Source organism: Falco punctatus, assembly GCF_963210335.1.
Source record: "Falco punctatus genome assembly, chromosome: 7".
In the NCBI taxonomy this organism is placed as follows: Eukaryota; Metazoa; Chordata; class Aves; order Falconiformes; family Falconidae; genus Falco; species Falco punctatus.
Window position 1 is genome coordinate 65743764 of NC_137587.1, and position 12736 is coordinate 65756499.

Below are 12736 nucleotides of genomic sequence, written 5' to 3' on the forward strand. Positions count from 1 at the left end.
GACATAAACCCTGTCATGCCAGGTAAGAACAAAACGGGCAAGGATAATTTCACTGAGTCAAGATATCCATTGACTCTCTGACACTACAGACTGTAACGTGAAAATTGATTTCAGTAAAAAAGTTCTTACATACAGAATTTACCATAACAGGAATTTCTGAAGGTGCATGCCAAGGGAAGGAAAGAAAAACGTCAAAGTCTGGTTAACAGCTTCAGTACAGCAATGACTGGCACACACATAATGTCACTTCAGCAAGGAGGAGACAGCATTCAACAGCCACCTCCTGCCAAAGTCCTCAAGGAAGGTAAAACTGGTTCCAGCTTTGCTATAATGGGTTTAGTTTTACACTTACTTTGCATCTTTTCCATAGGGAAGTAACCCAGAAAGTTTTGGGGGTTTTGTTTTGGTGGTGGGTTTGGTTGTTGTTGTGGTTTTTTGTGTTTTTTTTTTTAATGAAGTGAGATGATCCTATACTGGTTAAGAGGGAATCTATTTGTGGGGTAACTGGATACCTCATTACGTGGACTACATACAACTACAATAGAAGTTTAAGTTGCTAAAGAATTTAAAATAATCAGAAAATTAAACCTTTACTTCAGCAAGAGGTGACAAAAACACACTATCTACTCAAATCTTACTTTTCTGGCAGTGGTTCGTGGTCCAGCAGCGGTAGTTGTACTCATTGTTAATAGATGTCTTCTCACACAATGGCTTCTCTTCCATCGTTCCTGGGCACAAGTCCCCACATTCCTTTGGAGGTTTATTCCCAACGATGTAGTTATTGGACACTGCATCTAGGATGAGAGACCAGTCCACTGTGGAGAGGTAACACAGGTCAGAGTTCTTCTCAATCCGTATGGCCCCGCGGGTTATGTTCCTCAAGTTGTGAAGCCCAATCTCTTTAAGATTTGTCATTTCAAAGATAACCAAGGCATAATTGTAGAAGAGGTTCCTCCCACGAATGACTGTGAGGTTGGGGAAGAGATCACTGAGGCTTTCCAAGCCTGCCACACGGAACAGCAGCAAATAGTCAGTTATGACAGTGAGCTTTGGGAAGCGGAAGTTGCGGTAATCCTCTGCTTTAGAGATGAGCAGAATTTGAAGGAAACCCTCAATTACCGTACAGTTCTCCAGGCGTTTCAGCTCATGGATATCATTGCGAATGTCAACATTTGGCCCGCAAACTGAAAAATGTAAAAGGAGAAAGAAAAGTTAGTAAATGAGGCCATTGTAAGCTTTTGAAATTGGAATGCAAGTAGGTTATTCTGATGGCCATATTTTTTTTTAACTTCTTAATTAGGATGCAATGTTAAAATAGGAATTGAGTACTTGATTTACACCTATATTGAATATTCATCTCATTTAACCTATCACTATAAACACTACCAGGACCAGCGCAGAGATGTAAGCTATCTATATTCTGCAGCAGACCGAGAAATGTTTTATTGTTGCTGTTGAAAAGAGCTGCATTAGACTGAAGAACGTAAAGATAAAAGATAAACCTAATGCATTTGCACACCCTGCTTCAAGTAACACCATGACATGTATGACCACACCAGGGGCTCAGCCACATGACTTCAAACAAGTTCGGCAGCAGAGTGATCCACTGCTCATTGCATTACTAATATCCCCCCACTCCCTCTAAGATACACGCACATAAAGGGGAACACTTTCCGGAAAATAACAACATATTTCTCAAATCGGTCTTTCTTCCCAAGGTCACAAGCCAAACTAGCCCTAATTCTTGAATGCTAGTCTCGCAATAGATTAGCAACAACACAAAATGCATCGAAAGCTGGTCAGCACTTCACACACTGTGACTGGGACGAAAAGGAAGTGCTTGGACTTGTAGCTAATGCACAAAATTCCAGTTTGCATGTTCCAGGGAACCAAGTTTCGCTGATTTTGACACCAAGACTAAAAAAAACCAACTTCTTGAGTTCTAAGAAACACAGGATACATTTATTTACAAGAACATACAGCATCATAGTGAGGAATTTCCCTTGTAAGCAGCAGACTGAACTCAATGCACTCAAGAAAAGAATGACCAAAAGGATTATTCCCTAATAAATCTGTGTATTAGGTTTTTCATACTAGACATATAGACAAAATAATTTTAAAGGAGCTGGAAGAAAAGTGTACTAATAATGTAATAATTAGACACATAAAATGCATTTTAATGTAAAACAAAGTACTACGGAGTGTAGAAAGCTGTTGTACTTGGAAAACCTCAGAACCGGTCTTCTGTGGAAAACATGGAAAAAAGATTCCCTGGAATAGACAGTAAGTTGCTTGTAAGCAAAAACAGTAAAATGCCCATTTAAGCAACCCAAAACTTAAATAAACCCCAAGCAATTCAATTTTGTGGAAAGGTTCTCTTTTTATGCATGCTAGGCTTAATTATTTTAACAACGTCTTTTCCTCAGACAAGGAAAAGGTCTAAACAAACACTGGAGCCAAAAAACTTAAATTCTAACCCAGACAAATTGTCCAGAGATTCAGAAATTGCACTGACACCACCAAGCAGCTCTTCCATCCCACAACACTTATCTAAGGCTAATAACTTAAGCTAACAAAGGATCCAGAACATGAGCATGCTAAAACCACAGCAACTCTAATACCCGACAAGGACTTAAAGACTTTTAAGTCTTTAAAAGACTGAAGGACTTTGTTGTTAGAGGGACAACGTAAAAAAACAACAGGCGAGATCTTTGTTAAGAAACAGATGTTTTCCACACAAACTATTACCTAATCTTCCTTCTGTGAAGTTCCAAGCTGAAAGCAGAGCCTAAATGTGACTTGCTGAACTAGAAGCAGCTATGTGCAAGAAAGTTCATTCCCTAAAGCTTTAAAAAAAAAAAAAGTAAAATACACACCACCAAAACTAACATACCAACAGTAACGCATGGCCATCACGACAGGAAAATCCCCATTTTAGTATATACTGACTACAGAACAACTGTGTATTACTGCCTGGAGTACGTGTCAAGGCTAACTTCAGGAAAACATTAGAAAAGGTGAATGGGTTGGCATTACCCAGCTTTAAAAGCCAGATGGGAGAGAGGAAACGTTAAAAGAGCTCCAAGGTAGCAGGGTCTGGTAAGAGACACACTGGCTGCACGCAGCCGAAGTGCGGGCTTCTCTCCTGACTCTGCAGGAAAGAGAACCTCAACTCAGATTAAATTCCTTTAGTAAGCTGGCACCCATGTCTTGCTTTCAGCTTCTGAAATTTTCTTCTAGAGCAACCATCCCTTCGTCCACCCTCAAGGGGCTGTGTCCTCTGCCCAAAGCACAGCCCATCAATAAAACGAGTATATTTACACTTCGACATTCAACTTTTAAAAAGACAAGTTACAACACACAGTGTTTTTCCAATTAAACTGTTTTGGTTTCTGTCTCTACCTGCTGGTAGGACAAGGTGAACAGTATGGTTCTTGTTATGGCAAAGCAAAAGTAGCAAAATTTATTTTACTGCCATAAAACTTTAGAAAGCCTAACTGCTCCAAGCCCTTTATTTTGTTAAAGAAATAAAATTTGCACTTGTGCTGACATTTTGTAGGCAAGGTTCCAGAGTGATGGGTTTAAAAACAGCTGAGTTACAATACCCTAAAGAACAATTTGTAAGAGAAATGGCAGCAACCGTTAACTAAAGCATTATATATCTGTTCATGCATCTATTCTGAGGCTGGGCTTTAAAAGTCATATTGCTTTTAGCTTTATGTTTGTTTCAGCTTGAAAGTTACTTAATTTTACATGTTTAATGCTTTTATAAATCAATGAGATTTCTAGAACTTTATGGCGAAAGTATGCACTCACTTGCCTCAATTATGAAACATCATCCCCTTAATATGGAAAAGGATAAAGTCCAGTGGGCTCCAATATTAGAAATTGATTACAGATGAGCATGCTGTTGACATTTTTTATTTAAGAACTTATTAATTCATCTACTGAGTTATGCTTTGCAGAACTTCACGCATATAATGAGAACTGCAGAGACTCAAACATGAAATAGGGTAAGCACCTTGGTCCATACTAACATTTGGAAAAAACAGTTCCAATTAAAGTAGATGTTTTGTTTGTTTGGGTGGTTGGGGTTTTTTAAAATAATTTTCTTTAAAGTTCATATCGTTCACGGAAGTTAACTGCACCACAATGCATCATCTTTTTCTCACGTTTTTCTTGCTGCCCAGAAAAGGATTATATGAAAAACAAATTAATCAGAGCTCAAAGTCAACTACAGTTTCCATTTGGCTGTGCTATGTTTTCTTTGGATCCCGTTTTAGAGAAAGCATATATGGACTTACAATATAAACTGGTCTGTCAGACACAATAAAGTGCACATAAAATGCTCTTTGGAGCATTTATATTCCATTTAACAGTTTCTGATATTCAACCTTATAGGGCTTTTTTAATGTGACTAGTGCAACTCACCTCTGTTTCATGTTCAGTTCAGAACTGGAAAATAACTAGTATGTATTTATTTTGGTAACAGAAAATAAAATGCAACATCTGTTTATTAACCTGTCCAGTACTTTTGGGTAGTTTATAAACACCCAGGATAATTATCAGTAGTCTGACTCATGCTGTGGTCATTCAGCTGCTTACAGATTTCCAAGCATTTCCTTCAACTGCCTATCATTTCTCAGATTTATTGTAAACTAAGCACCTTATTCTCAGTGAGAAATTAGTTCTTTAAAGAAATTCGTATTTATTTGTTTAACAGGTAACTCCCCAACACAGTAAAATACTGAAAAGCAGCAATGCGTTCTCTACCTAGATGAACACAAATGCCTCCCTGGAAGTAGCACTTCAGTCCAGAAGTCCTAAGCTTCACCTACTATCCAACAAGAAGCCCACCTGTGCTTTTTTTTTTTTTTTTTTTTCTGAGAGCATCCCATGGGCAAGCTGCAGGGCACATAAAATTCCAAAGATAACAGAAAAACACACTCCACGCTACAGTCTTCCTGAGGACCTACAGCACATTCCTAGTCAGAAGACGGATCCAAGCCTGATCATGTAACTGAGATGGGGTCAATGAACTACCAGGAAAAATGATTGCACGTAACAGGTTCATACGATGAGAGTAATTAATGCGACCTGCAGCCTATTCCTTGCTCTGGCAGAATCTCCTGGCAAGTCTCCTTCCTAAGTGCTGCTCCAGGCTGTGGCACCAAGGAGCAGCACAGAGGCTGTGAACGAACACACACGCTGCACAGCACACAGACAGTGAGTTCACACTACTGAGTGCACACGGATGCGCAGACTAATGCAAAGCTGCGTGTGACGCTAAGAACTCAGAGTACAGTGATCCAGTAGTTTCTCCTCACCCTTAAGTATGATTTGCTAATGCTCACTTTGACAATTACAAACATTTTGACCTGGAGAAGAACCTTGCCACCTTGAGAAACACCTGCCATTTAATCATCATCTATCATCAAATCATCATTTACTCCATGCAGCAAGTCTTTATTCTTTTTATATATCCACTAGTTATTTCAAGTCACTAGCTATTCCTAAAAGGACTTGCCTGTTGCCCTTCAGTGTTTCAAAGGAACAATTCTTTTTACAAAATGGCATGCTACAAAACACAAATCAGCAGAAAGTCTGCTGTTCAATATTCAGCCTCTAGTATAACTTATGCACAGCTGTAATTCATAGCAGTTAATTTGTTATCTGTACCAAGGTGTTAAAGAGGGTAGGACTGACAATTCACACATTCATTGTTTTTAATAACTGAAATAATTTCCTACAAGAAATCATTTAATCATGGTGTAGTTCTTGCTTCCAAATTTTGTATTCCTCCCAATGACTCCATTTAGAGGTTCTAAAGGAACACAACTGTTCAAGTTTTGCTTGAAAAAATACACACCTGCACATTTTAAGCCTTGCCTTTGACACTTTTGCAGGGGGGTGTGGGGTGTAGTGTTAAAGGGCTGTACTGCACTGGGTGGTCTCAGTATCCTCTCAACTAGCCAGAGGTTAAAGACAGAGCAACCATCACTATCTGGCTCTCTCAACACCAAAAAGTCTTGGACAAAAGCAACACTCTCTGAGTCATCAAGTCAACCCAGCACAACCCTTTTGCAAGTTTAAGGCCGTCTCAACCTGAGTCTGCTCCAGCTGGGTCAGGCTTTCCCCAGCAACAGAGACCTGTTCAGCCTGTGCAGTCATTTACATTTCTGAAACGAGAATCAGGATAGACTTCAAGATTGCTACTTGCATGTTAGCGGCAAGCAATCAGCTCCCATTCACCTTTCTCCTGGTTTGTATACTCGCCGACTGCTACTGAAGTTACTATTTCCCTTAATTTCCCCTCTTCTCACTTCCCTCTGGTGAAAATTGCTTCCTTTACTTCAGAGTAGAGATGCAATGTTTATCTTAAATGAGGAGCCTGGACACCTTCCACTTTTCCATTTTTTTTTTTAAAAACAAGTTATCCCCATACACCGGTTGCTGAAAGTAGGTGCAGAAATTGTTCTAATTCCACGTCGTCTTCCTGGCCAGGGGTCAAAACACCCATTCTGAGGACAAAGTCTGTGATCCACAAGGTTCAAAAGGGTTCTTTTAAGGGAGGGCATGAGATTGCTCAACTTCTCATCTACCCTGAAATTCTGCACAGTGGTAACATGTACAGTATGTTACCACCAGCGCTGGATGATTTCCTACACAAAGAAGGAACTGCAAGGCTTAATACAAAACACAATTGTGGCTAGTTCTACTTTTAGAGTAGCTTGCTCACACTACCACCACCACAAGAAAAACCTCACTTGGCCAATAATGGCTTTTTCTGAGCACACTCCAGTGAGAGGTCTGCTTTCCCAGACAGCTACTGCTAGCTACTCTCTGGTCAGCTAAGAGCTGCTGTTACTGAACACAGCAACGTTGCTCTCTCCCAAACTCCTCTAATGACAGAGGCTTGACAACATCACCCCACAGCAACGTCAGCTCAGAGCTGTGGGTCTTACTGGGAGACCAGCACATCTTCTAAACACCGTTGTTGATTATTCCCAACAAAGCCACTCACTTTTCATCATGTGTTTTTTAGTTTTTATCTATGGCAGGTCCTTATACATAAAAAGGGTCCAAAGCAGCTCCTGAGTGGGGCTGAAGTCCAGCAGCCCTCATCCCAGATCCACAGCATGCAACACCCTTTGTGAGGCAAGCATCCCCAGAGTTACCATCCCTCTCTAATAATGATGAAGAGCAGGTTTATTGCATTGGGTGGATTTAGATCTGCATAACATATAATGGCCTGCATATTGACATGGTTACTATATATACTGGATCAACTCAATAGAAGGGCTGTCTGGCACACTGGAAAAAACCCAATGGCTCAAAAAACCCCAAATCCTTGCAGATGCTTGAAGGTTAAAGAACAACATTGGCTGATGACAGCATTCTAGTCTCCATGTTATCTGAAAAACTGGTTTGAATCGAATCAGGAAAAAGGAACTAAACATATGATAAAGCCCATCAGCAGACTTAAAAGGAACCTCTTTTCTACACAACTGCAGCTGCTCAGAAGAAAAGCAGAAGGACACATCAGTGGCCAGAGAGAGAATAGTCTGAAAATGTTACTCCTATACAGATTATAAACAGCGAAAAGTAAAACTTGACCTTAACCTCTCTCTTCATTCTTACTGCTAAGTATTATGCTTGTTTGAAAAAAAACATCAGGACTGTCATACAGCCCTGAAGAAGAAAAATCTTTAAGCATTCTTATTCAGTCATCAGTGAACAGGGAGGTACTGCAGTCCATGGCCTGGTCTTAAGCCTAATTTGCTCCTGCAGTTTCACTCCAAGACTTGGAAGGCAGAGGTAGAAAGACTGAGAAGGAACAGATTAGCAACCACAATTTCCCTTCAAGCCTGTGAAAAATTTCAGAATAGTTGCACCATCTGCAGACACGGGGAAAAAAAATTACTACAGAAGTCTAAGGATTCTTTAATTGCATACTATGCAAAGAAGAAATTAAATGTGGAGTTCACAGAAATCAGTGGTTGGAGAGATTGCTTATGACACTTTACATTAACACAGGATTCCACCACCCACTGAGCTCTTGGTTTTGCCTTCGTAGTGACACTATGAATGAAATATATATTTTAGTGTCTTTAATGTACTTACACAACCTCCCACAAAATTTCTGTACTATCTAAGCTCACCTATCCTGCATGCGTCACATCAATCACTAGATCTCTTCCCAGGGAAGCCAGCTTCTGTATTACCTCTTGGGATGTCAGAACCAGTAACAAGGAGAGAACTAAATCTACACCCCACAAGCCAAGCTGTCTCCCTAACCACTGAACTACTACTCATCATCAAACATACTACATAAACCTCATTACATTTACCAAGATTTCATGATGTTACACCCCTCTGCTGGGGGTATAAAAGATAACTGGCACCCCACAATCCAGAGAACACCAAAGATTTTCACTTTTGCTAAGCAAGCTGATTTTCAACTTCTGTGTTCCTAGCACAACGCTGCCATCTTTGGCTTGCAAAACATGGAAGGGAATACTCAAACCCAAACAAAAAAAAACACCCTTCCATTTAAATGTAAGTCTTGAGAACATTCTTGTTTATACATCTAAGGCCCAGGAAGAGGGCTTGGGGTTTTTCTTCATTTAATTAGAAGTTAAACTTTGGAGGAGAAAGCCAGACCACTATGATCTTCTAAACACTCAAGGGACTGGAGATTATATTACAAAGTAGCTTGTCATTTCTGAGAAATACAGTCTATTATCATTAACGTACCTTGTGTCACTCATCAACCCAAACAACCTTTTACCAAATTATTCTCTCCCAGATTTGGAAAGAAAAAGTGGTGTCACAAGAGGCCAACCAAATCTCGTGCAAATACCTCAAAAAGCGACCAGATTCCCTTTCTCCACAGATGTTCTCGTTCTCTCCCATAGCCATTAGGAAAATACACACATCCTATTTTAACTTTCTCTTCTACCACTCACTAACTATATATTCCAGATCCAAGAGCCACTGTGTTACCAGGCTGACCAGAACAAAACATTCACAAAAATAACACACGGAAGGACTGCAACCCACATCACAAACTCAAAACTGTCTCTGCCTTTTTGCTCTTGCAATTTCAGCTGTCATTGGCTAAAGATATCTCTGGCATTGCTGCTTTCCATGAACTTCCTCTAACTTCCCCATAAGTTTACATTAAAAAAATTTCAGAATAAATCACATTTCTGTCCCTCATCTCACTTGCTTTCTCTCTGCCAACATTTTACTTTGAATGTCAACAGGAACAGCAGCTTAGCAAAAATGGAGCCAACAAAATGAACTGCAACCCTTTAATAATATTGATTGATGCCTTCTCTGCACAGCTCACCAGAGCAAGTGGGTCTAGATTTAGCCTAGCTCACGTGAAAGCATCCTCATGACAAAGTCATCCCCAAATTAATCCTCTCTCACCAAGACTGCACTGACCCAGCTTCAAGGGTTCCTCTGAAGCCACATCTGTTACCTACTACTACTGAAATAGCATAACATGAGTGGCTCAGTTGGCATGAATTTGTTTGTCCTCGTGGGTACACAGGGCAAAAATGGAGGAATGTATTATAGAGCTAATAAAATCCATGTGGCTGAGCTTGCATGATCACTCCAGAAACCCTGGCTACCTAACCAAGTAAAAGTAGCACTAAATTTTTAACCCTGATCTGTATGGACAAAGCCTGCAAGATTCTCTGCCACTCAACCGAAGAACAAGGAAAAGAGACAAAAAGCTAACAGAAAGATCAAACCTACAGTAAATTCCTCACCCATTAATGCCCAGTATACATCAGACATTGAAAGCCACTGTTTGAACATTACGCTTGCAGCTGGATGCTCCAATCTCTGGCAAGATGCTCCTGTGTATTTACAAGGAAGGGAAAGCTGTTTGAAGCACCAGCTGAATGCAATGCCAAAGTAATTCCACCAACTACACTGCAACACTTCAGAGCCACAGTACGGTCAAGTTTGCCAGCCTGCAAGAAAATTACTGAAGTCAAATGAAAAAAACCTGCAGAAGCAAGCAAGTAATGTCTAAATCACTGAAGATGAGCCCCATCCTCACAGGAGGGCAGATTTCAAACCTCTGCACTCTTTCTCATCCTGCATTATCACTTTTCTGATAGCGCCACAAATTAAGAGCATGCCGTTCTATACAAAATACGTAACATAGAAGTGAGTAGGTGGCGTGTTATGATCAATAACATTTGAGAGTAAAACATTTTTTTAACTGTGATAATAATGTTTAAACCCCTATGCCAGCAGCTTCAGTCTAATGCCTGCTAAAGCAAAAATGGAAGACTAAAATTACAAGCTGTTTATAACATGAATTTATGTTTCACAATCTGTGATGACAATAGAGCTTAACAGAAATTGTCTCTCCTGGGGACTGTTCTTCTCCACCTTTAAAAAAAAAAGTTGAGTGCATGATTTTATTTATTTATTTTTAAAACAGTTGTCTACAAATCCCAAGTGACTCAGCAACTGGCTGACAGACACCTATGGGATATACATTTAGGTAGCCGGGATAAGCAGCCAATTCTTTCAGAATGAAAATTCATCATGTGGCTGGGCTCAGCAACTCATATTTAAGGAGGCTTTACTATGCTTTTAGCTGCCTGCTGAGTTGCCATCCTGCAGTCATCTAGGAAACTTTTTTTTTTGGGGGGGCGGGGGGGGAAGACTTGCCAACCAGGCCAGATTATTTAAGCTTCATTAGACCAAACTGACAAAACAGTATCATAAGATATAATCACATCCATAATGGTCAGCGAAAGGATTTAATAGAGTCATCAAGAAATTCTACTTGGATATACAGAAAAATTAGAATTCTGATGCAATTACTCTTAACAATATGCAACACGTGTCCCTACTATCCTGTGCTAACCATCTATTATGTGACGAAACACAGAAATCCTACACAGCATTCTCTGGCTTTCCACAGTAATGTTTCTATTCTAACAAACTGAACTAAGACTTGCATTAATCCTGTATTTCCGCCTGAAGAGAGATTTAAGATAGTGAAAAAAAAAAAAAAAAATCATCTCAATCCACAAAAGAAAAAGATAGTGCTATCAAACTTGATTTAACAGAACAGGGAGCTCTCCTACCCCCCCCTTCACACAGCAGCTACGCAGCTTAAGATCACATAAGTCGTGCTGTAACCTGCTTTCTCAAGGCAGTTGAAATACTACCAGCTTGCAATCCCCAAAAAGGGCTTTAAAAGTATTAAATTACATATATGCAGGTGCTGTGGGGTTTTCCAGTCATGAGCTAACTAGATTGAAAAAAGAACCTTCCTCTCCAAATACAAGGTAAAACACGTGGGTTGGCACCAGAGAGAAGGTGACTAGTAGTTCAGGTCTTATCCACCAAAAACAGTTCCTCCAGAACACAATTTAAGGCAAATACAAACCAAAGTAGCTACACCAGTAGGAATGGACTCACTCTTCTGTGAGTGGATGCATTTGACTCACTTTTAGCATCACAAACACAGCCCAACCAAGGAAAGTGTCCTTTATGCTAGAAGCAACATTCACACAGGGTGTTTATTATCTCAGAGGCATCACAACACAAAAACCAGGGAGTAGGGAGGAAAACTACCTCTGTGATACCAGTCAAGGTGAGTCTTGTCACAAAGCACCCTTAAAGCACACAAGTGAGAAGCACCCAGATAAACAGGGTTAAGCATGGACAACTAGAGCCCTCCCAGGCACAGTCAACCACCACAACTTCAAAGTTTTCTTTTCACTGAAGATAAAGAAAGGCTTCCAATCCTAAGTATAGGATTTTCAACCTATCTATGCAGATCTTCTGTTCAGCAATTATTTGACCTTCACTGTAAAATAGTGAAAATTAAAAAAAACACCACACACAAAAAAAACCCAACAAAACAACAACCACATGAAAACTGAATATATACCTCATTAAAAAAAAGTGCCACAATGGCTTACTCCAAGTCACTTGCTCACCCTTGGCTTTTAGGTTCAAGGTGACATTTCAGCCTATGATCTCCATTTTACATTTATATACTACCCAAGGCGTTGGATTTCCAACCCTATATACAATTTTTTAGACACTGTGTATAAGCACTGTGGGTGATGCACAGTGTTATAATTCTGGTTAACAAAACAGTTTAGGTATTTAATCAGCCTAGCTGTACTGACGGCTATTGCTTGGCAACTGCAATTGTCACCATATCCACTTTTGTTGTAAGAGGACTGGAATGGCAGAGCAAGCAGGAGGATTACTATTCATACTCTGACAGGTACTTCTGGAGAACCTGGGGTGCAGAAGGTTACCCTAATGCATTTCTAATAAATCTACCCATGAGAAAGAGGTGGGTCTAACTGGGTGAGAGAAATACAGCCACAGCACATTTCATTCAGCAGCTCATCACCAGGGTTTGGCTATTCTGCTCCTCTTCTAGCCAAAAATAGGGAGTGCTGGAAGAAAGGGATGCAAGAAGTTACAGATGGGACTTAGAGGCAAACCAAACAGCAATATCAAACCTGGATGCCTGAGACACTCCCAGCTTCAGGCACCTCCCTCCACCGGGATCTGCAGCTGCACACACTTACTCCAGAAGGCACACCAAGGCAAGGCAGGGATGGAGATCTCAGTCTTCATCATCATTTTTACCTTCTTACTTGCATATACAAACCACTCCTAGCTGAAGGTGCAGCTGGAGAACATATACCTAAGCTGAATTTTCCTAACT

The 12736-nt window shown here is 40.2% G+C and overlaps 1 protein-coding gene across 2 annotated transcripts in view; it reads right to left on the reverse strand.

The window, feature by feature from the left end:
- The window catches only part of IGF1R (insulin like growth factor 1 receptor), a 188642-nt gene that overhangs the window by 155466 nt on the left and 20440 nt on the right, over positions 1-12736 (reverse strand). For both annotated transcript variants that reach the window (XM_080397196.1, XM_080397195.1), the window contains exon 2: positions 639-1184. In XM_080397196.1, coding sequence (XP_080253322.1) covers positions 639-1184 — 546 coding nt within the window. The remainder of the gene's footprint in view (positions 1-638; positions 1185-12736) is intronic.